This window comes from Caretta caretta, chromosome 17 (genome assembly GCF_965140235.1).
Source record: "Caretta caretta isolate rCarCar2 chromosome 17, rCarCar1.hap1, whole genome shotgun sequence".
NCBI lineage: Eukaryota > Metazoa > Chordata > Testudines > Cheloniidae > Caretta > Caretta caretta.
The window spans coordinates 3,853,861-3,878,983 of NC_134222.1; the positions used below are offsets into that span (position 1 = coordinate 3,853,861).

The 25,123-nt window shown below is 42.9% G+C and overlaps 1 protein-coding gene across 1 annotated transcript; it reads left to right on the plus strand.

Annotated features, from left to right (window-relative positions):
- Positions 1-8,504: 8,504 nt before the first annotated feature.
- On the plus strand, positions 8,505-24,658 carry TRPV1 (transient receptor potential cation channel subfamily V member 1). Its single transcript, XM_048823503.2, has 15 exons — positions 8,505-10,387; positions 11,019-11,185; positions 11,519-11,671; positions 12,186-12,326; positions 13,190-13,488; positions 14,153-14,329; positions 14,966-15,130; positions 15,416-15,511; positions 16,396-16,466; positions 17,235-17,400; positions 17,921-17,987; positions 18,481-18,797; positions 19,462-19,589; positions 20,679-20,794; positions 21,369-24,658. The coding sequence occupies exons 1-15, from the start codon at positions 10,071-10,073 to the stop codon at positions 21,518-21,520; spliced, it is 2,532 nt and encodes an 843-aa protein (XP_048679460.1). The 5' UTR covers positions 8,505-10,070; the 3' UTR covers positions 21,521-24,658.
- The last annotated feature ends 465 nt before the right edge of the window (positions 24,659-25,123 follow it).

The following is a 25,123-nucleotide window of genomic DNA, read 5'->3' on the forward strand; positions in this document are numbered from 1 at the left end:
GCTCTTAAGTAACAATAAAATGTTAAGAAAAGCATGTAGGAGGGAAGGTGATAGGATCAGTGAAGTATATTGCTGCTGATCCAAGTTAGATTCATGACTAGCTCATAAATGACTTCAGTGCTCACGCTTCAGAGTGCCAATTGGTTACCAGCTGGGGGGTCAGGAAGGTATTTCTCTTGTTTATTTACACTCGTGTGTGTGGATTGGAGCTTCCTCTGAAGCATCCCGCATTGGCGGGATATTTGAATAGATGGTTCATTGGGCTTTTCTTTTGTTCTAGAAAGGTTATAGTAACCCTCCTGATAGATCCGTTCCCCTCTCTTCTTACCGCAATGTGACTTGAAGTACAATCAGTTGTTGCCAGTGAGAGGTGAAATGTGCTCACGTGTGTCAGCCCAAGAACGTCCTTTCAGGTTTCCTTGATATGTTCTATTTTAAGGAGTTTATAACTCTCTGCTTTTTATATATTGGAAGGAACTGAGCCTTGGCATAGCAATTTGCAGGCTGGATTAAAATCTTTTTTCAGTTTTGAGCATTGTTCATGTGAGCTTGCCATAAGTCTCTGGGTTTCTATCCCATGTGCCATGGTCCTAAAGCACCTCGCTGATCATTCTACCCACTCCTTTATTTTAAAGTAAAAGCATTTGTATTTTATTTTATCATCCAGGAGAAGTTGGACATGCATTTCCTTACTAGAGAGAGAGGGAAGTAAATAAAGTGGTTTCATATTATCTGTGTACAATTTTATTAACTAGAAGCATCTGTTTTAACTGAAATATGGACCTGCATATTCATCTTGTTCATTAGCAGCATCGAGACTGACTCATATTGTCTTAATGAGAAATCTGCTTCCTATCCCAGAGCTCTAAGTCCACAGACTTTAATTAAGGTGATAGATTAATCCCCTGCCTCCTCATGACCAGTCTTTTCCATGTGGTGAGTAAAGAGCCATTGGTGTAACCAGGAAACACAGACAAAGTGTAGAACATAAGAATGGCCATACTGGGTCAGACCAAAGGTCCATCTAGCCCAGTATCCTGTCTTTTGACATTGGCCAATGCCAAGTCCCCCAGAGGGAATGAACAGAACAGGTAATCATCAAGTGATCCATTCCCTGTCGCTCATTCCCAGCTTCTGGCAAACAGAGGCTAGGGACACCATCCCTGCCCATCCTGGCTAATAGCCATTAATGGACCTATCCTCCATGAATTTATCTAGTTCTTTTTTGAACCCTGTTATTGTTATAGTCTTGGCCTTCACAACATCCTCTGGCAAGGAGTTCCACAGGTTGACTGTGTGCTGTGTGAAAAAATACTACCTTTTGTTTGTTTTAAACCTGCTGCCTATTAATTTCACTTGGTGGCCCCTAGTTCTTGTGTTATGAATAGTTGAAGGTTATGATAAAACACCCTATTTTGTAGCACTTTGTTTTAATTTTGCTAGTTATATTGTTTGTGTGCATCAGCAGGTCTTCTTCCCTTTTTTGAATGATACCGCTAGGAGCCAATAATATTTCCCCTTAAAAAACTAGGTCTTTGCAGCTGCCGCTTAGTAATCCTTGAATCCAGCTGAGCCAGTTTCAGGGAGCTGGTAAAATCTGGAATATGGTTCATTACTATGCTTTATCAAGACAAGAATTTCCCTGATTAATAGACGCCTAGACTTTAAGGTCAAAGGGGACCATCATGATCATCTAGTCTGACCTCCTGCACATTGCAGGACACAGAACCTCACCACTCCACTCCTGTAATAAACCCCTAAACTGTGGCTGAGTTACTGAAGTCCTCAAATCATGATTTAAAGATTTCAAGTTACAGAGAATCCACCATTTACCCTAGTTTAAACCTGCAGGTGACCCGTGCCCTATGCTACAAAGGAAGGCAAACCTCCCCCAAGGTCTCTGCCAATCTGACCTGGGGGAAAATTCCTTCCTGCTCCAAATATGGCGATTAGATAGACCCTGAGCATGTGGGCAAGACCTACTAGTCAGATACCCGGGAAATAATTCTCTGGAGTAACTCAGTCCTCCCCATCACCAGCTGTGTTTGTTAAAGCTCCTAGCATATCTCTTGTCACTTCTGTCTTTTGCCACCTGATGAGAGAGGATATTCGGTGAGTAAAATTCATTCCTGTGTGCAGAGTTTACTCAAGACTGAGGCACCATTTAAGCCTCAGATGTATGTAGGACCCATTGCACAGGGGTAAATTTCACCATTTTATTATTTATATGCTGCTGCAAGTATACTGATCACGCTATATGATACACCCAAACCAGGTCCCTGCCAAGTCTAATACAAACAAACCCAGTATTTAGGACAACAGCTGAAGCATGGGAAGGTGCAGAGACCTGTAGGTGAGGCAAGAGCAGGACATCGTGAAGAGCAGAGCATCTTCACGAGAAAGGGAGATCAGAAGGGGAGGGGAGTTCCTTGATGCACAGGAAATGGGAGGGTGTTCTAAAAATGTGCATCCATGGGGTAGGAAGGGTCAGAGAAAGTCTGAAGCCAGGAATGGGAGATGGAGACAGAAGAAGTACTTAGCAAAAAGAGATGAAGAAAAGCCTAGGAAGCGAGAGGGGGCATGAGAGACATGGTCACAGCGCCTCCGGGGTGTTGTTTTTTTGGAAGTAAAAGGCAGTAATAGGGATAATTGAATTATGACTGAAAATCTAGCTAGTGCAGCTGAAGCACTTAACTTTCCTTCCTCATAGTTCTGAAAAGCTGGATGTGATTATCTTAGTGAACAGTCCAGCATAATGAGGTTTACTGGATGTTTCACTGTGCATTGTAATTCTCTTGTTTTGCTGAGACTGACTGCTGTGAGTCATGACAGCAATGTGCAGAGCAAGGATATGAGAGGAAATATGGCCCTGTGGTGGGGGCACTAGCCTGGGATTTGGGACCCATGTTCAATTCCCTGCTTTGCCGCAGGTTTCTCGGGCAAGTCACTTGATCTCTCTATTTGCCTGTGGTACAACCGTAATGGGGGCCATATAAGTTGCTTAGCTCTATAGATAGCATGTTGCACTCACTCTGAAGACTCCTGTTCTCTGCATGATGAGTAGATACCGGTAGGCTTGGACCTCACTGCAGTTCTCCATTGTTCAGATGTAGTAGGCCTGATTATGTACTTTTCCTATGCTGGTGAAAAATCTGGAGTGATTCTTTTGGACTGGAGCTACCCCAGTGTAAGTGGGATCAGAATCAGAATTCAAGCCACTTTGGCCAGACGCTCCAGACTTATGCTGAATTCATCTCATCTGATCTGGAGAATCTATCCTGTTTACACTGGTGTAATAAAGATCAGAATTGGGCCCTAACCTGCCATTATTTTTTAATTTAGGCGCTTCAAAAAATCATCCATTGTGAAATTGGCTTATACAGGAACTGACACTGTTGAAAAGCTTTGGTACGTGGTGCATTTTGGTATAAAACTGCAGTGTTTCATCTGTCCTCGAATTGCCTAGAACAGTGGTTCCCAAACTTGTTCCACCACTTGTGCCGGGAAAGCCCCTGGTGGGCCGGGCCGGTTTGTTTACCTGCTGCGTCCACAGGTTTGGCCAGTCGCGGCTCCCAGTGGCTGCGGTTCGCTGCTCCATGTTGCCCTTTTTTCTTATCTAGAAGCGCTGGATACATTTCAGTCTTTTTCCTGTTTGGAATCAGTAAGTGTTAGTCCTTCCTACATCAATTGATTCAGCAATTGTGAGCTCATCACACAGAGCTGACAAACAGCCACTGCAGTTCCAGGAGGTTTTATTTTAAATGACTTTTCCTTTGGGTTATCTATGGAAATGTGGTATCTTGCATAACAATCTGCTAGGCAGAGGCCTGGCTGCAAGATCAATTAGGGACCAAGCTGTCTTATGTCCTTCAATATGTGAATATTTCCCATAGCAGACTCTATACTGGGGACAAGTGCCCAGGTTTGTTTTATTTTTGTTTTTTAAGTAGAGGATCCATTCGATTCTAAAGAAATTTTGCCGGAAACTTGCCTCCAGTGACTCCCTGAGCAAGACATAAATAGGATAAGTTGTAGGTCACACATTCCTGCAGGCAAGCTCAGATTCTACCGTCTTCCTCTTGTTATGTTAATCCTCTTTCCCATGTGTGTTGTCCCCTCACTTCCCCCCAACCCTCTCCAGCTGTACCAAACTGCTACTCTGTCTCTGGTTTCATTCACTCCTCTGGCTGCTCTAATTTTCCTTTATTGATACACTGAGAGTTTCTGTTTCCAGGATGTCTGAAATCTGGAGATGTATCTATGACTGAATGTGGACACTGGGGTGCTTGACTCTTCTCTTCTCCACTTGTTTAACTCCATTAACTTCAAAAGGAATTGCCCCAGATGTATTGTTGGGTAAGCCAGAACAGAATCAAACCCTGCTGTTTGAATATAAACTCAAACTCTGATGGTCAGTGGTAGATCAGGTGCTAAATGCTCACCTTTTCAGGAAATGCACATGTTCCTACAACCAAATACCTAGTTCGCTTATCAAGTCCAGCTCTGGGGAATCAGTGAAGAAGTAGTTCCTTCCAGTAGCACTATCCGAGGATCTGGCCCATTGTTAATTTATGCTTCAGCATTAATAAACAGGCATTTTATTTGTTCTGAATAAAATGTCGTAGGCTGTTCTGATGAATGTAATTCAATTTGCTGTGAATATTGCAGCATCCCTTTTCATACATGTTAAGGCCAGAAAGGGCCATTGTGATCACCTAGTCTGATCTCCTGCAGAACACAGGCCAGAGATTTCACCAGTGATTCCTGTATCGAGTCCAAAGCTTCTGGCTGGGCTAGAGCATATCTTTTAGAAATGCTTTGTCTTTCTAGCCTATTCCTTGATGTAGATATCCTAGACAGAAGGACAGATTAATAAAACCAGCCTGCCTGAAGTAAGGAAATACTTCAAGTGTTCAAGCTGCACTTACATTAATTTTTCACAGCTGACTAAGGTAAGCATGTATTATTTCAATGAAACGCGGTGTGTAAACAGATTAATAAAATGGTGTTTGGATTTTTTAAATTGGTTTTCGAAGTTCATCAACTCTGATTGTAATCAAACTCTTCCTTGGACAGTATGTAGATCTTTATTATAACATCACTAATAGCCACTGCAAAGATGAACGATCTCAGAAAAGATCTCTACAAACTTTCACGTTAAGTGATGTGTACAGCTGAACCACAAAAATAACTGACTTTCCCAGGCTGAATGTATCTGTGAAAAGGAAATCTGGAAAGGAGTGTCCATTGCTAAATGTAATTTGAAAAAAACAAACTGGGATTCTTGTAAAGAGCTTTGATACACTCTCGGGAATAGCTGCTGCTGTTACTTCTGCTTCTAGGATAGTTCTTAATTATTATATTAGTCAAGTTCATGTTCGAGTGCACATCCTCAGAGTGTAGAACAATCCCGCAGACAAACGAAGTGGAGGGAAGATCTGTGATGTTGCTCTAAACAAATCACCTAAGAAGAGAGGACTTGTAGATCAGATAGTACTTATTGAGACGGGATTATTTTGCAGAAGGTGGCATTTTTTGGAGCTTTTGTAAGTCTTTGCATGTATATTTGAATAGCATACTTGTGCATTGTTTGTAAATTACCCCTTGGTATTTATCACTAGATGTGGTTCGATTGGAGTCTCTTGTAAGCAATATTTTCTTTTATCTGGTTGTTGTATAGGATTGAATTTTGATATACACTGGATTAGAAGAGCCCAAATTAGGTACATTTTATCCGGATAGCACATGAGAAATTTAAAGACAAAATATCTTTCCAGTGAATTTTGAAGTCTCTGTGGAAGATTTTACATCTTGCAAATTCAGACCTGTATGAGGCTGAGTAGTTTTCCTATCATTATTGCAGTTTCTACCAAGCGTTTTTAAAACTAAAGCTTTTGGAATGATGAAAATAGGGTGATGGCGTATTGATAAGGCAGTGCGAGAAAGGTCATTGGGCTGCTGCCTATACGGTACCTGTTCTGTGGAGAAATAAAGGTCTCCAGGTTCCAGTCTGGCATTTTTTGCCAGATGTGCATTCGCTTAAAGGAGACACCCCCCTCTTCCCTGAAAAAAACCCAACCCCAAACCAAAAACCCATGAATATTTTGTTTGCCAGTGTTTTTCATTCTTTAAACCCACTGTTGATTATTTCAGGGAACATTTTATAGTTCTTAAGTATTTTAATATCAAACCGTAAATGAAAAGGTTTTTTTGTTTTTAGTTGTTTGTTTGTTTTTTGCATTATTTCTTGTTTGCAGAATCATTTAAGATATTAGGAAAATTTCTTTTCTATTTATTTCAGTTTATTTTTGTGAGGGACCCACAGAACTGGAAATTTAAGCAAAAATGTACCCCACAGCTAAATTATGGTAGATGTCATTTTAACAGTTTCTATTTTTGTTTTATGGTTGATGCTGTAAATGTATATTTATGAATATTTTAAGAATTTGTTCGATACATATTGTGTATGGTTATTGAAAAGTCAAACCGACAACAACATTCTCATTCCATGTTTACTTCCATAGAAAATTGTACAGGTGCCATTGATTTAGAGGTTAATGAATCCTACTGAACTGAAGATCCTGGTACAACTTTACCTGTGGTCTTGCTAACTCGCCTCCATAAGCACGTTTGAGGTCACTGGTCAGCTATTGCTTGTATACATAATAATTCTTAGCATGAAGGTCTGTTTATAGCTGAGGAGGGCACTTGCTGTTGCAGGATTTCAAAAACCCTTATTTTCAAAGCATTAGATTTTCCAGACAATTTGGGATTTCAGGAAATCTTTTGTAAGAGGACATTCCACACACTCTCAAATCTGGCTGGGTCAAAGTTCAAAAGGGGTACAGTGAAATGCTTTCTCTACTTCTGATCCTCCAGAGTATTTTATATCTAATAATGATATGAACAGTAGTTCCTACCTGCATGTCACGTTCACCTCGATGTATCAGTGTTTGCCTCATTTCCTCTTGATCACACTGCATGTACACTTGGCTGTTTAAAACACTTTAATAAGAAAACAGTCTAGAAACAGTCTTAATTTTAGCATGACAAGGTGGATGAGGTAATATATTTTATTGGACCAATTTCTGTCCAATAAAAGATGTTACCTCACCCATCTTGTCTCTCTAATATCCTGGGACCATCACGGCAACAACAACCCTTCATTTTAGCATATCTGTTGTAATTATAAATCAAACACGATCAAAGTGCTGGCCTTCCGAATATTACTCATCTACAGTAACCTGTCCTTTTTTGCTTTCTTAGTATCCCTGAGGTGACTATCAGCTTTCAAGGTCCACCTGTCTAGTGGCTATCTTACTGGAACCGGTTCTCCAGTCTTTTACGCCATTTAGACATCACTGTGACTCCACTGAAGTCAGTAGGTGGTAATTTCCCATGTTAGCCAAACGTCTCTTTGCTACCATATGGCTGAGATGCAGCCCTCATGCACAAAGACATTGGTTGAGGCCCAGTTCACTGGCTAATAGATCAACATTTGGAGTAATATCCTTAACCTCTACCCACAAAAGACTAATTACTACCCCTCTAGTTATGTGCTTCTAACAGGCCCATTCACAACAACTTAGCGTCTTCTTTCAGTCCTGTCCTCCAAATCTCTTTCAGCAACAACTGACATTTCAAACTTGCTGGACACCTGCTTCATTCATTTCTTTAGCACACCTCCTTTCTCCATTCCTTTCTCATTTGCTCTCCCTAGTGTCAGCTCCTTACTTTGTCCTGCTTCTCTTGATTGATGCTTATCCTGAAAATAACACAACTTTCCCTCTCCCCTTCTTGTGTCCCCTGACTCTCATCAGATGGGCAAAGGGAGAACAAGAGAGCTTGTTTGTGGTAGATGCCATGGACCTGATTCTGCTGTTACTTACCGACTGGTGCAACTCCTTTCATATAAATGTGTTACTCCTGATTTACCCTGGTCTGAGAGCAGAATGAGCCTTGTTGTTGCCAAACAAAGAAATTTACTTTGAGCTTTAATCATTCATGTGCAAAGAGGTGTGAGTTGTTTTCTCCTTGCCAGGGATCTATGATAATCTGAGGTGATGTAGTTTGCTCCTATGATCCTGTGTAAAATTTCACTCCTGGGGGAATTCTCCACCACTGTGCAGTGAAGAATTTTGCAGAAATTGAACACGCGTGCAGAATTTTCTATCCCCCACCAAAATGGACTGCAGTACTGCTAGCTGCCATTAGGGGCCACTGGACTCAGCAGAGCCCAGCTTGCACATAGAAGACACTGCTGGAGGGAGGAAGAGGGAGTTAGAGGGTTTCTGGCAGCGGCAGTTCCCTGCATGCCCTGAGGGAAGGAGAGGGCCGTGTGCAGGAAACTCTGTGCAAGCCTGGGACCAAACATCAGGCTGTTTCTCCCTCTGGATCCCTGGGCTCGGGGTGGGGGATGGGGCTCTGTGGGGGGGAGGGGATGTGGCTACTTGGGCCGGGAGGGCCCCGCAGGTGGGCTCTGGGGAGGGGTTGTGGGTTTCTGGCCCCACGGCTGGGCTCTGAGGGGGGAGAAGGGGACAGAGAAAGAGGAGCTGGGTTGTCATACGGGTTTCTTTAACTCTCTACTCCCAGGGGAATTTTTGGGTGTGTCTGTATTGTTACAGGCATACTTGCTGACAGCTATTTTGAAATATATTACCAAAATAATTGAAACTGGCGTGATTCTGCAGAAGTAGTAAAAATGATTTTCCATATCAGTTGGTTTATTAATCAGTGCTGCAGCCTCTTCTTTGCTGGATCATCCCAGAGGGAATGTTGCTGTGCACTGATTTCACATACTGAGGATATTTCCTTCAGGTTAGGAGCTATTCGAGTGAATAGTTACGTTGAAGCATGCAGAAGACTCAAGCTGCCTGCCTAACAAAATGCTAAAGGACAGGACAGTGTGAGCTATGAGTCAATTTCTAAATAGTTCAGTGCTTCACCTGGTGGGGAGTAGCCTGTTTGCTGAGGATGGCTTCATGGCTGGTGAAGACGAGATCCTTCGTGTTAGGTTTCTCCTCTTCATGTTCATAGTAAGATATTGTAAAAATTCTTTCATGAACAAAGTAAAAAATATATATAGATGAAGACATGAACAGTGAAACCTTATGCTTCAGGGCATCAGTGGATTGCTGCAGGGATGAAGAAGAAAATTTCTCTTCACAGTACCAGATACTACCTTGTTAGTGAGGTTTTCATTTTAGATATTGGCGTCTTCCAAGACAGGATACCAGGACCATACCAGATCAATGTGCCTGTGTAGCAATTTGTACCTTTCCGTAAGCCTTACAAGAGCTACATGTGTCTTGGTTTCCTCTTCCTCCCCAGCATGCAAAAGGACCTGATATTGGCCCTACTCTCTTTCCCTCCTAGCATGTATATATTTTTATTTGCTCCTGGCTTTGTAACACTCTATAAGTCTGCCACACTATTTCCCAGTGTATGCCAGGTTCTGGCTAGTGGGGTGGGGGGAGAATCTCTGTTGTTGAATTTCCTTCAAGACCTTACTCTTGATTCTTTTACTGTAAGTCAGAGCTTTGCAAGCCAGAAGAGGCTTGGTCTGTCTGTGAAGCAGAATACTAAATCAGTGTTTATCACCAGAACGGTGGTGGTGGTTGAGCAATGTACCATCTGATAGCTGTTTGATGGGCTTGTATGAAACGAGTTGGAGGTGATGAGGTCAATGAATAGAACAGAAAAGATACAGCCCCAGCCTTAGTGAACAAGTGACCACATCACAAGAACCATGACCACGATTGGCACCAATTGACCCCCTTATTGATCATATCAGCAGACCGGCTGAATTCCTCTCTTAACCCAAAGCAGTGGTTGGTCTCTCCAGATCAGGAATGAGGCTGAGAGGAGCAGTGAGTAGAAAGTGTATATTGCTACTGTACCTTCCCAGGTAATACAGAATGGCAACCAGCACCTTCACTTAAAAGAAAAAGAAAGCAACTCCCTTTCTAACTGTTACTGGTGAAGAGTCCTAACCGAAGCCAGACTAAGCTCCCACATAGTTTATCAGGTGGCAGTATTAATGTCACTGGGTTCCCTGCAGCCTGCTGGCCATGTCATCCATCCTTGGAAAGATGAGGAAACTTGGCAGTTCTGATGTGGAGGACTCTGAAGTCACGGACGAGCACACAGATGGTGAGAATTCCTTTCTGGGAACCCCTGACAGCCTTCAGGGTAGCCAGAGCACCAAGGTACAGCAGCTGCCCAAAAGCAACATCTTTGCTAGACGAGGCCGCTTTGGGATGGGGGACAGCGATAAGAACATGGCGCCCATGGACTCCTTGTACCAGATGGACCACCTGGTTTCTGCTCCCGTCATCAAGTTTAATATCAATATGGAAAGGGCAAAAATACACAATCAGTTTGCCAAGTAAGTTCCTGATATATTGGATATATATTATGACAGGGGTTGGGCTGCATAACTCAGCATTTACCCATTGCACCAAAGTATTTGCTTTTACAGCAGATATTTCAGTATTTCCTACGCTTTAAAGAATGGGAAGTATCCCAAATACTATGGTACATTTAATGACTATTGCCCATCCTGGAGTTGTATCTCTGAATACAATCTACTCTCCAAATGAATCAATAGGAGTGAACTCAGTGCCTCCAGAAATCAAACCCTTTGGTGTCTTTCTCAAAATTAGTGGGCACCTTTGAAAATGTTGCCCTGAATCATTTACCCAAAGCTATACAGTGAATCCATGGTAGAGCTGGGGTTAGAACTTGGGAGTTCTTAGCTCCCAGGAGCGTGATCAGATGTTAGACTTAGTTGCTTAACTGGATTTGAGTTCTTGTTCTTAACTTTTCACCAGTAAAAACATAATTTCACCAGTACATCTGTTTGTCTAAACATTTATGATCTTATAGACTGTACAATTCATATATGTAATATTCACTAATGTGTGTGCCACTGAAAGCCAGTAATGGAAGTATAATTGGTGGTTTTTAAGAGACTTGCTTAATCCTTACGTTTCAGTAACTAAATTTATCTTTGTTAGGCTCCTATCTACCAATTCCATTGCAAGCTGCTCAGAAAAAGCTTTCAAGTTCTATGATCGCAGAAGGATCTTTGATGCTGTAGCCCAAGGTGACACAAGTGATCTGAATGACCTGCTGATCTATCTCCATGAGACCCGGAAGCATCTCACAGACAATGAGTTCAAAGGTACCCAGTAGTGTCAGATGCATCCAAATGCCAATTCCCTCTTCCAGCAGCGCTGCTGAGGTTAAAAGATCAGCATGGTGTTAACTTAAATACATGGTAAGACATCGCAGGGGGTTCTGTGTCATGCAGGAGTTTCCCATAGACTGGGCAATTCTCTATAAAGATGCTGGAAATTTCAGAAAAGTTTGAGAGGTTATTTGTGAAACCCTAAATGTCCGTAGGTTCTTCCATCCATTCAGAAGATCCCAGATCCCTTGTTATTACTGCATGCCTAGGTGTCAGAGGGCAGGTTTGTAATGCCCCCTTTTATAGCTGTAACCCTTTGTGTTACAGAGCCGGAAACTGGGAAAACCTGCTTATTGAAAGCCATGCTGAATCTGCATGATGGGAAGAATGATACGATTCCCCTGCTTCTGGAAATTGCGGAGAAGACAGGCAATCTGAAAGAGTTAGTTAATGCAGAATATATTGACAACTACTACAAGGGTAAGAGAGGCAGCTGGAAGAATGTCTGGCCTTGCCTGAGCCTAAGTCTGTATAGAAAGACTGAAGATTGGTTACACAGGACCCCTGAGCCCTTTAGACGTTTCTCTGTATGTGACCAAGAATGAAGCTCTGGTTCTAGGAAAGCAGAACCACAAAGTGCCAGAGAGCCTGACGATTAGTCAGCACTTGTGTTCCTGAAATACCTGGATCACACCTGCTATTTATGCCAGTGACATGTTTGGTTAATGTGGTCTAATTTTCTTCCCTTTCTAGCTGCACGTTGCTGGAATAGGGTTGGGAGCACATTGGCAGGGGAGCAAGGAAGCCTGTGTTTGCTGCCTCTGTGGGCTCCATTCTGTTGATAAATAGAGCACTTCAGTCTCCAGTGCTGTTCAGTTTGTCCCTTTTCACCAGCATTGCATTAACCTCTGAAGGAAGAGCCTGTAGTGTCTGGCAGCTGTTTCTCTGTGTTATGTGATGTGAGATTTTCATGGTCTGATGCGTGTTTCCCTAGGTCAGACTGCTCTCCACATTGCCATCGAGAGGAGGAATATGTACTTGGTGAAGCTCTTGGTCCAAAATGGAGCAGATGTTCATGCAAGAGCCCACGGAGAGTTCTTCAGAAAAATCAAAGGGAAACCGGGCTTTTATTTTGGTAGGGAAAACAAGGAGCATGATACATGATTTCAGTCACTGATCAAGTAACCAAGAGAGTTGTCCCAAATGTGAGCTGTTCAAATACTCCTGATTATGGGGGACCGGATGACCCACAAATAGCAAGGGGGCTAATCCAACCTTCCCTAGTATTTCCCTAATGGGGACTGGGATTACAAAGGAGCTAAGGCAGTTAGGCATGCATTTCCCATTGATATTCAGTGCAAGATGGGTACCTAACCTCATTTGTCTTCTGAACTACCTCTGTATCTCTTGATGGGTTGTATCATTATTAAAGGCACCTTCTAGCCCTGCACTCAATATTTCTATAGCCATCTGTTTTCAGTGGGAAGAGGATATTATAATCCAAGCACTTTTTTTTTCTGCCTAAAACTTAGTGTGTGAGGTCCCAACACAAGAAGTCTTTTTGTGTGTGTGTGTGTGTGTGTGTGTGTGTAAAACTCCCTTAAGACATTCAGTCCTTTTAACCAAAATACATAGGGACCATTCAGTGTGCATTTCTAATTCGAGAATTCTTTTTTTTTCAACTCTTCGTATGCTGGGTCCAGATAACCCCAGTCTATATTGATTAGCAAGGTATGAACATGTTCCCTAGTGAGTGACATTCATCCATGTTTAGAGGGCCTGCACAAGTTTTATGCAGTGCTTAAGTCCTATAGGGAAATACAATTTTTACAATGAGACTATGATTTGGTACAGTATTTGATGGAGAACTGCTCACCCCTGTCTGGTCATGGTGGGAGGTGGAGACTTGTACATTCTCCTTCGCTTTTAGGCTCATAAAGGTGACTTTTGTACATATGGTGAGTTTTCTGACCAGTGGTTCATGTTGCTTGCCATTAGGTGAACTGCCTCTTTCCCTGGCTGCCTGCACCAACCAGCTAGGCATTGTGAAATTCCTCCTGGAGAATCCGTATCATCCAGCCAATATAGCTGGCCAGGACTCTATGGGCAATACAGTTCTGCACGCCCTTGTGGAGATTGCAGATAACACCAAAGATAACACCAAGTTTGTAACAAAGGTGTATAACAACATTTTGATCGTTGGTGCCAAAATTAACCCGATGCTGAAGCTGGAAGAGATCACTAACAAGAAGGGACTGACTCCTTTAACCCTGGCTGCAAAGAAAGGGAAGATAGGGGTAGGTGGACACATACCTGTTACCCTTTCAAATGACACACAGTATAATCAAATAATTTACACTGGGTCCATGTCATTACTTGCTGCCTGGGCCTCGCAGACCGAGATGGTGGAAAACTTTGCAGGACTTAACACTGGAGTTTAAAAAGCAAAGCTTTGGCATAGTCTAGATCATGTATCCAGAGGGAGTCGTGTAGTACCACTACATGTATGTCAGCCTAGATGGAAACAGTAAAAGTGCCCTGGCTGCTATCTCAGGTGGAGTAGGAAGCGCATCTTTGATTGGCTAACATGGCCAATTCCAAAACATTTCCCATTCACCAAGACAGTGACCTCAAAGGGATATGAAACAGGTGCCTCTAGATGTCTGTTTTAGGTTTCAGAGGTCAAAGATAGTCCCAAATCCTAACTGGAAGAGATCAGAGACACTTCTTTGTGTTACTGCATTAGCCCATTTGCCACATTCATATTGCCCATTCTCCAGAACCCAATGAGATCACTGGCTTTTGGATAGTGCAAGCTGTGAGCTGTACAGTATCCCAATGGCTTGATATCAGTGCAGTTAAGCCAGGGAGGAATCTGACCTCCTGTGTTATTGAGAAACTGAGTAACAAAAAATCTACCACAGCTGAAATGTTGGTCACATATTATTCTTTTATGATTAGATTTTCGCCTATATCCTTAGACGAGAGATCAAAGAGCCTGAGTGTAGGCATCTGTCTAGGAAGTTCACCGAATGGGCCTATGGACCCGTCCACTCATCTCTTTATGACCTGTCCTCCATAGACACATGTGAGAAAAACTCAGTGCTTGAGATCATTGCGTATAGCAGCAAAACACCAGTGAGTATGAAACCTCCTCTACACGTTCTTACTGGGTTCAGTGGTCAGCTGCGTTCTGTATAGTGCATGTCTCTGAAGGTTTGCATCCTTAGTTACAAGTAAATAGTGATCAGGAACAGTGCAGAGATGTAATTTTGTTCTTGGCACGAGTCTATGCACTGACATTCCTTTTGCCCACCTGACTGTGGAAGCTAATCCCAGGACTCTTTATTGCAAACATTCCCCTTCGGCTTGAAGCCAGCAGTACTGTTCACAGGAGTGCTTGCTCAGACAAGTAAGGGTACGGTCATGCCATACAGCAAGCCCCTGTGTTGTATGTCATTCCCTGGCACTCTTTTGGGTTCCTGAGAGAAACATTTTATAGTTAGAGCAGGGGACTGGGAGACAGGCCTCCTGGCTTCTGTTCTCAGCTCTGCTCCTAATTCACTGTGCAACCCTGGACAAATCATTCTACTTTAGTTTCCCTATCTGTGAAACAGGGATAATGACACTTCCCTGCCTTCTGGGGATTGGAGAATGTGGTCAATGAGGTTTCATTTACTGTTTGCAAAGCCCTTTGGCAGGTGCTCTCTCATCTTATGTGTGTATTGGCTTCTTTGGGACTCGCATTTCTTCTCTCTCTCGTCCCCCTCGCAGAATCGCCATGAGATGCTGCTGGTAGAGCCCCTGAACAGGCTGCTGCAGGACAAGTGGGACCGATTCGTCAAACGCCTATTTTACTTCAACTTCTTTGTTTATGCCATGCACGTTATCATCCTCACCATTGCCGCCTACTTCAGACCTGTGGAGAAACATGGAAAGGTACTTCACTGGTCATGCTCATCAGTGTGACCACCCCAGAGATGAATTCCCAGGCATGCCTGCCATGTTCATGGTGCCAGAGCTTAAAAGGTTCTTCCTTCTTTCCTGAGTGAGGAAGAGAAAGGGCGTAGAGGAAGGATTCCTCCTCCAGCCCCTCCTTGGAGAATGGAGGAAGCAGTGCTTTTAGGGACCAATCCTAGGGGAAGCCAAGCACCTTCAACTGCTCAGCAGACAGGTCCTTTTCCATCTTCAGCTGTGCTGACCCTTTGCTCCTGTGTTATGCAGCCTCCCTTCAAATTTGAATACACCACTGAGGAGTGTTTTCGAGTCACCGGAGAGATCCTGAGTGTGCTGGGAGGTCTCTATTTCTTTTTCAGAGGGGTAAGAGCTTTGAAATGTCTCTTTAGAGCCATGTGGATAGGTGGGAGCCAAAAATAGGTGCCCCCCTTGATTTGGGCTACTTGCTATTCGAGTCCATCCCTCACTCGAAAGCTGCAGATAGTTTTCAATGGCATGGCCAGGAGCTGTCAGGTTTCTGAGCTACAAAGCTAAAAGAAAAGGAGTACTTGTGGCACCTTAGAGACTAACAAATTTAGTTAGTCTCAAAGGTGCCACAAGTGATCTTTTTCTTTTTGCAGCTACAGGCTGCAACACGGCTGCTACTCTGAAACCTACAAAGCTAAGGTGCAGTTGCCTGTCATGCTACTGTGTGAGAAGGAAGGCCCTACAAAGTCTAGGAGTGCCTGAGCACAGAAACTAGCCGAGACAAGGTTTAACGGGGTACTGAATATAGCCAGGGCCTGCACCATTAAGGACTTTAGAGATCATCAGTGCTATTTTAAACACAAACTGTTACTGTGTGGTGGCCAATGTAAAGAACGCACAGCAAATACAATGTGATCACAGTTGCTCAAACCAGTGAGCAAATGGGCTGCTGTCTTCCACCCAAGCTGCAAGCTCCAGAGTAGTGCTACACTGAGGGGATAACCCTAATTGAAGCTCATGCTTACTGGAATGTGTGTTTCTTTTGAGAGGTCCTTGTGGTGAGCTAACTTAGGGTGAGCTGTTTTCCTTTTCCCAGCTTGGCCCTGGCTCAGCAGACCTCCCGAGCACTTACAGGGGCAATGGTTGCAGCAGCATTTCCAACAAGTGTGATCCAGATAACAGTCAGCACTTAGATACAGAGTGATGGGTCCCCCGGGCAGATTCGCAGTGGAAATCTACTTGCCAGCCTGAAACTGACTTTTCTTCTCCCTTTTTTGCAGATACAGTATTTCCTGCAGAGGCGGCCCTCATTGAAGACTCTGCTAGCTGACAGTTACAGTGAGGTTCTTTTGTAAGCTTCTCAGCAACTTCTTTATTTGCCTTTGAATGTGGCATTTAGGAGCCTGAGGGACTCATGGCCTTGGCTTGAGCCAGGCAGCTCATGTACAGGCTTTGAAATAAGCACAGTGCTTTTCATCCCCCAGTTCTCCTAGCACTTTACACAGGTGGCGCCAGGTCATAACCCTCATTTACAGGTGGGGAACGTGAGGTGCTGAGAGGTTTACTGACTGGGTCCCGCAGCAGAGCCAGGAATAGATCCCAGGACTCTTGACTTGCAGTCCAATGCCCTGGGCACTGGGCCAAGCTGAAACCTCTCTTGTCCCCAATGGTACCTTCCGCTTTACTCTATTGGAGCCCTCTGCCTTCTCCAGTCGGAAGGCTGCTACACAGGGCAGCTTCCTGAACTGCTGCCAGTTCTGTGGTGAGAGAGAGGGAGTACCAGAGAGAGCAGCGCTCGAGGACAACACAGAGAATTGTGGCTTGTCTTGCTGACACCCTGCAAGGCAGAAGAACAGCAGTGGGGTTGGAGAAACAGGGATATGTGGGAAACTTGGGAGTTATCAAGGGGAGAGGAATTGAGGAGGGTGCAGAAAACAAGTGAAGCATGAAAGGAAAGAATCTTTCAAGGGATGGAGGTTGGCCTAGGAGGATATGCCTGTCCAGGTGGGTTCTAATGGGCTTTTGGGGAGTTCCTGAGCCCACTGCTTATGTCTTCATCCCTCCTTTCTTGCCTAACTGGGAGGATCTGCACTCTGCTTGGACCATGCTTGTCTTTCAGCTTTGTCCACTCGTTGTTACTGTTGAGTTCAGTGGTGCTGTACTTCTGTGGCCAGGAACTTTATGTGGCATCCATGGTGTTCTCCTTGGCACTGGGCTGGACTAACATGCTGTACTACACCCGAGGCTTCCAGCAGATGGGAATTTACTCTGTCATGATTGAGAAGGTCAGTCTAGGGAGCAGCTGGCAAGCACTGCTGAATTTTCACAGAGCCACCGACTCAACCTTATGGTTTAAACCAGGGAGAGCAGCTTTATTTTCACCGGGGGGGGGAATCTACTAACTGTTCCAGTGAGTCTGAAAAGGCTCATGTCCGTTAACTCTCCTCTCCTCCATTATTTTCAGGCCTTCTCCACAAAGAAGTCTGACCTCTTCATGTGGTCTAGCCAAGCAGCCTATAGAGGGGGACAAAGAACCACACTGTCTTAGCTTGATTCACACATGAAAAGTTGAAAATATATTTGGCATTAAGTATATTGCATATGCATGTAATAGGTTTTATGAATAATGCAAAGGAAATGTTCTCTATATTGAAAGCCAGTACTAGGAAATGCAGTCATGGTGTAAGGCAAGGGCAGTGAGTTCACACTGTATAGTTCCTTCTTGGAGCCAAATCAGGACCTTCCACCACTCTTGGTTGCAGTTTGTGTTAGAGTCCTATAAAATGTTCTGTTTCCATGTTGCAGATGATCCTGAGGGATTTATGTCGTTTCATGTTTGTCTACCTAGTATTTCTCTTGGGATTTTCCACAGGTAATGTCACCCTGGGAGTTATTTTTTCTTAGAGAATCAATGAGATTTAGCAAAAATTACCTTTTCAGTTAATTTAGAATTCCCTTTACCAACTAGAAACTAAGAAATCTACATCACGCCCCCGTACAAAATCTCTACCACATAAAAAAATAAAGAATACTATTACTTAGCATTTATATGGGGCTTTTTACCCATAGATCTCAAAGTGGCTGGCCAAGCAGCATTATTCCCATTTCACAGATGGAGAAACTGAGACACCACATTTTCAAGAAATCTCTAATTTTGGATGCCTCCATGTTGAGTGCCCAACTTTAGAATCCTGGGGACTGATTTTTCAGAGCTTCTGACTCCCCACAACTCCACCTGCAGTCGATGGCCGTCAATATATTGTGTCTAATCAGATACATCTTTGCAAGTTTTTCATTGTTTGCAAAATGAGCATGATCTCTGAGTAACTTTTTCTTGTATACATGGCTCCTCCCATCTGCAACAGCTGTGGTGACTCTGATTGAAGATGACTATGAGGGACAAGAAAATAACAGCTCTCTCTGCACCCGATCAGTCCAGCTGAAGCGTGGCCGCATGTCATACAACAGTCTGTATTACACCTGCCTGGAGCTGTTCAAGTTCACCATTGGCATGGGAGATCTAGAGTTCACTGAGAACTACAGGTTTAAGTCTGTCTTTGTCATCCTGTTGGTCCTCTACATCATCCTCACCTACATTCTCCTGCTCAACATGCTGATTGCGCTGATGGGGGAAACTGTGAACAAAATCGCACAAGAGAGTAAGAGCATCTGGAAACTCCAGGTTTGTCGATCCCCCAAGGGTTCTGGTTTTATGTTGGAACTAGAAAGAGAACTTGGGGGATAAGCACTTTAAGGGGAATCTGGAGGGATTGGTATGTTTCTAAACTTGCAGATTTTCATGGCTTTCTATCTCCTGATTCCTTACCCATGAGCACAAGCCTGTATGACTGTCCTTGGCCCCTTTCCTCATCTGGTGTATGATGCACTGTTTAAGCAGATGTTATCAATATACACTGAATATTTCACAGATGTTTGCAGTTTAAGAAAATAAATATTTTTATTATTAGACAATAACAAAGTCAAAAACCAGAAGGCATTTAGGCTCTTGACACTGGAAAACCATGATCAGAATATGAAAAGATAGAGATTATGCATTGGATGAAAGCAAGTGCCTTCTGCCAGGTTTGCAGACAATGTCATGTCAGCTTTTGTGTACGAAAAGAAACCCTGTAGTTCTAACTACATAACAGTAATCATCCATCGTTTTAAAAGACACACTTCTAGAGAAATTTCCTGTGTTTGTGGTTGGCGTGATCATTGCCCTAGGCTGACAATGCAGGTGAAAGTTCGGGGATTCTTGTTTTATAAAGAAAGGACTCAACATTTGTATAAATATAGTTAAATGCTAGCTGTTCCCCACTCCCCTTGCTTTTTTCAATTGGTAGAGAGCCATCACCATCTTGAATATTGAAAACAGCTACCTGAACTGCATGATAAGCTCATTCCGATCCGGGAAGCGAGTCTTAGTGGGAACCACGCCTGATGACAAGGACGATTACAGATGGTGTTTCAGGTAACCTGGTTTTATTTTAAATGGACAATCTTTTGCAGAAACATATCTACAGGCTGGGATGGCTCAATAACTGGTAATGGGATGCAGAGCTCTTAAACTTAGGATGACCAAAAATTACACTAAGTGATAGCTGTTCAGTGGCCTGAGTGAAATAGGTTCTTAGTCCAATTCGCAATAGACTTGGTCCAGCCTGCTGGGTCTGAGAAGGGCCAGAATGCCAAGCAGACCTTCTATGTTAAAATAGCAGCATTATGTCCTCTCATTGCTGTCAGACTCAAAGCAGCATCATAATTTGACGGATAATGAACAGATACTGCAACTGAGCCTTTTTCTTTCGATATCTGATTCTACGTTGCTTTACTTCTTGGGCCACTGTGACGCAAACTGCTCAGTGGGGAGAATCCTAGTGGAGTGCAGAGATTGAGTATCTGACCTATGCAACAGGGACGTCTATGGCATTCCCTGCCAAACCGTGAAGCGTTGGCAGAACTGTTACACAGCAGGCCTGCGATAGCCGGAACTCTTCCTTGTGTGGTGATTGGTTAGTGGATCTGCATACTCATGGATTCACCAGCCCACAGCCAACCCTCTGCCTTGGGACACAAGGACAGAGTGTGACCATGGAATCCGTTGGTGTTTCTCTGCATAGTATGATATACATTTAATTGAGTCAGGCTGGTTTCTCCTCAGGTGAACGTTACAGAATTCTTTGTGGGCAGTTGCCTCGGTCCTCAGGCTGAGAGTGGCCTTTTGCAAATATCCAGTAGATGGAGAATTTTATTTGGTATATTAGGGACTTTAATACAGAATATTAAACCCACAGGAGCTTTAATCAGCCACAAGGATTAGGCCAGCACCATTCTGCAACACTTTACTTCACAAAAATTCCAGGATTATTGCTGTGTACCTTGAGTACTTCAAGAGTAGTAATTACTATTCTACAAGAATTCTCTATGAGTAGTTTGTCCACACAGAGAACTGGTTGCGTGACAAAGTTATACTGTGCATGAGGTCCTTGAGACTCTCGATCCTTTTTGGAGAATAAATTAGATCCCCTTCAACATGACATCACTCTTTTTCTCTCTCCAGAGTCGATGAGGTGAACTGGTCCACGTGGAACACTAATCTGGGCATAATCAACGAGGAGCCCGGATACAGCGTGGGCTTGAAGCGAAACTCAAGTTTTTCTTTTAAGTCTAGCAGAGGTGAGGAATCCATGCATGGAAACACTCTGGTTCTTCCCATATTCTGACGATAGTAGACTATACATTTGGTTATAAAGGCAGCGTAATGTAGTGCAAGTTTATACATCTCTTAGTGAGACTTCCAATAGCTACATGAACTGCTGTTAAATGAACACAGTGGGCAAAAGGATTAAAATGAGCTAACCCTGTATTCATTTTGCAGTTTTATTCTTTGGAATTCTCTAGCTCCCTCAAATTCCTCACTCTGGATGTTTTTGGATGGTGTGTAATGAGTGGCACACCTTGGTGAGCTGGGTAGAGATGGCAGCAGTGTATCATAGGAGCCACTCTCTGATGCCCCAACCCCACAGTTCAGTAGCTCACTAGCCAGTGCAGAAGAACCCCAGTTCATAGATCAGTGGATGCACTTGTCACCTTAAAAGAATGGAAAACTGACAGAAGAATAAAACTCTTAAAAGAATAAAATCTTCACTTGTGCTTTATATTTATATCAGTTTTCCTCTGTGTTGGAAACCAGGAATATTCTAGTCTGTTTCTATAGGAAAAAAACATTAATAGCCACTTTGCTTATAAGTTTCAGGGAAAAACTGGAAGACCTTGGTTCCACTTTTGAGAGATGGGAGCAGGCGAGAGGAGGCACAGAAACAGCCAGAAGAAGCCAAGTTAAAACCCATTTTGGAACATGATTATGAGCCTGAAGACTCTGGGGCAAGGAAGTCTGTGTAGTTTTTTTGTTTGTTGTTGAATATAATTGTTCTTAAGATGAAAGTTAATTATAATTGTTTTTAAGTGTATTGTCTGTGTTCACAGACCATGGACTTGGAGCCCTTTATGAGAATAGGGCATTACTGCAAAAGGACTGAGGAAGTTACTGTATGTAATAACTCGTTAAACATGCTAAGTAAACAGCTTGTTAGTTAAGACCATGTTTCCATAGTTATTTCCAACATAAGTCTGCCAAAAATTGGTCGTGTCTCCATTACTGGTTAGGTATTTATCTCCAGATCAACCACACTAGAAGGCTCTCTCTTGAGCTTTGTACATCACACATGCTGGTTAAAAGCAGGAAATAAACTTGAGTATTTTTGCCCACAAGGAGTTTTCCTCACCTTCCAGTGCAAAAACTACAGACGGCCTAGACCTTGAGGTTTCCTACCTGGCCCAAACAAGAGACATAAAAGTCTCTATTGGATTTCACTGCTTGCTCCCCATCTCCACATCCTAACTGACCCTTGGGAGGCTCCTCAACTGCTTGGTGGAATGCTCTCTAGCGGTCTTCTGCCTGTGGGACTTCTCTGGGATAGAAAGAATGTCACAGCTTCTAACACGGGTACTCAGGCTGCAGTGAGTTCGATTTAAGTTTTCAGTCATCACACAGTTTGTAGCACTGATACAGAAATATGGTTTTATTGAATAGGTTTTAACTTAATCTTTACCATACCCCAAAATTACAGCAATCACTGTTGTTTTGGTCATTGGACAGAATCTATTATCAACTCCCTGAGAAACAGTCCCCAAAAGCTAACACATATTATGCCAGTACAGGTATGCAATATCTGCGGGTATGATTTATAGAGCCCTGCATGGATACAAAATATATATCCGCGGATATAAATCAGTTGCTGCGCAGTGCCATGCAGGAGAAGCTACCAGTGTGGGGCATTGGCTCCTGAGAGTGGCAGCCTGACAAGCTGCTGCTTTCACCACTGTCATTTCCAGTAGAGCCCTGCAGCTTTGTGGATACTGATTTATATCCAGAGGAATCTGCATCCACGGATATAAATTTTGTATCTGCGCAGGGCTCTAAATTTGTATAGTCAAGTTTATAATTAGCTGTACTTACATGTTATATAATTTGCAAGAGAAAGGAAGAGCACATAAATGTGTATATCTATTTAGAGAGCTATATAGTAATGGACAACATACCCCCATATCTCAATGTCTGTACTTTGACCCGTTAACATTTTACCCCCAACTGGGGAGATTGCAGGTTATGTGTTCCATACGCCACCCGTTCCTAAACCAAATTTCGCACCCCTTGATAATCTGTACCTTATTCCCTGATAACCAGAAACTTCTATGCTTAAACTCTGTACCGTTTTCTTTTTACTTCAACATTATCTTAATAAAATTATTAAATCTGTTCTTATTTACTTTACAGTTCAAAGCAAATGCAGAAGGAATCTGACTTGCAGTGAAAGAGTATACACGTACAAGAACTTAAAGAAACCAACACCTCTTCAGACATCTGATTCTTCTACTGATGTGTTGCTTTCTTCAGGTTCCCTTTTCCCCATCACATCTCTCCTTGACCCTGGAGAAGAAATATTGAGAAGGTGAAACTGTGGGCATGAGAAGAACAAGCCAATTTTCTCTGTTTAGTTTGGATGCAATTTGGAGGAATCAGTTACAGTTAGAGGTCTGGGTTTGTTTTCAGTGAAACTGACAAAAATCCAGTTACAAGTAATTACAAGATCAGGAGAACAAAATGCTATCCAACAACCAACTAAGTTTGCAAATGAACTTAAATTTTGGATTTCTTTTAACTTTTGCATTTATCTTCAAAATTATATCTGCTCTAACCACCACACAGAATGACATTATTCTCATTGGCAGCACTTTATTTAACATGGCAAAAACAACCATATAAACCTGTAACGCTGCAGTTCTGTAACATCTACAGAACCCATACCATGGGTGAAATCCTGTCTCCATTTAAGTCAATGGAAATTTGCCATTGACTTCAATGGGGTCAGGTTTTCATCCAACGTAATTAAATATTATCGTTTTAAGAGAAGAACTACCCAAAGTGACTTAGAACTTGCAGTTTTTACATCTCATCAGAACACAAGTGCTTTATCGGGCAGAAATAACTGTCACTGTCTTTTAATATCATGTTAACTACTATAGGCCCAGCCCTGCAGTTCTGATTCCAAATTCCTTTTGAAGTCAGTGGGAGTTTTGCATAAACAAGGTCTTCAAGATTTGGCCCCTGTGTAATTAAAAGCCACAGAGCTCCTCTATTCAACACAAGGCTAGTCTTGGAGGTTGTTGGTATGGTAGCTAATGTAATTCTAGTCATAGGTCCACAGGAATGATTACTGAAGTTTAAGGGCAGTAAAGTTATCCTACAGCTAAAAATCAGGTCTCATCCATTTCCTCTTTTCTTTTCCTTTGCAAGGGGAACAGGATCTTCATTCAGGCTTATCAGTGTGTTACTCCATTGGATTTTGTTCACTTCATTCACCCTGTTCGTTTTAAGCAAACTTATAAAGAGGGGCACTTCATGCATCTGGCAAAAGTGGGTTATAGCCCATGAAAGTTATGGCCAAATAAATTTGTTAGCCTTTAAGGTGCCACGGGACTCCTTGTTATATAAAGAGGAAGCTTACAAATCTGAAGTTTATTTTTATTCATCTAAAAGCTGGGTTCAGCATAGCCAAACTCCATATAACTCTAGTGATGGGGTGCTTCAGAAGGTGCAGACTTAAGATGCATATCTAAACTATCTGAAACTATGGAGAATTCCACCATTAATGTGACCTTCTGCTATATGCAACCCCCCTCCCCAGCTCTATCTGTTGTCACAGGGGTGCCTATCTCCTTAGTATCGAAGAGCCTTCCAAAAAAAGTAAACACAAATCTCTCTCTCCCAGCCCTGGTGCTGTGGCCTGCTGCCCTCCTCTTGTGTCTTTGGTGGAGGGATTACCTTCACCTCCACTGTCTCTGCAGGGCCCACTGACCCTTAAAGCCCTGAATGGTCTTCAGGTGTGCATGTATGATAAGCTGTATCTGGGAACAGCAGAGAGCTTGGGCCCGTCACATTTAGGCATAATAAAATAGCTTAATCAAGCTTTTATTAAATATGTAGTTACTTTGATTTCTAGAGGTCTCACTGTACCCACCATAAGCAAGTTCTCTCATCTTCCTTTTTATCAGGGGTATATCCAACTAGTGTATTGGAGTGAATATTTTTTTCTTTGGAGCCATTTTCTCTAGGACACTGGCAAACTTCTTTCCAGATCCAGTATGGTCATGGCTTTCTGGAAACAGTTACAATGTATAATCAACATGATGCCAAACAGTGAATCGTTCAGGGTATGCTCTAGCATGTGGCTGCTACTGCAGCATGTTCTTGCTGTCAGCAGATCATTCTAGCAGCACAACATTTTCAAAGGATGCAGGTTTGAAAGTTGGGAGGAGGTGGTGCTCTTAACTTTGCACCCACTGAAGTTAATGGTAATATATCCACTGAATGTAGGAACGGCCATACTATGACAGGCCAGTGGTCCATCTAGCCCAGTATCCTGTCTTCCAGCAGTGGCCAAT

What these genes read in the sequence shown, in the direction of transcription:
- TRPV1 (XM_048823503.2), top strand. Translation starts at nt 10,071, where the DNA reads ATGTCATCCATCCTTGGAAAGATGAGGAAACTTGGCAGTTCTGATGTG. An exon ending in ATACACAATCAGTTTGCCAA is followed by an intron (nt 10,388 to 11,018) that starts GTAAGTTCCTGA and finishes TATCTTTGTTAG; the next exon opens with GCTCCTATCTACCAATTCCA. An exon ending in GATTACAGATGGTGTTTCAG is followed by an intron (nt 19,590 to 20,678) that starts GTAACCTGGTTT and finishes TTCTCTCTCCAG; the next exon opens with AGTCGATGAGGTGAACTGGT.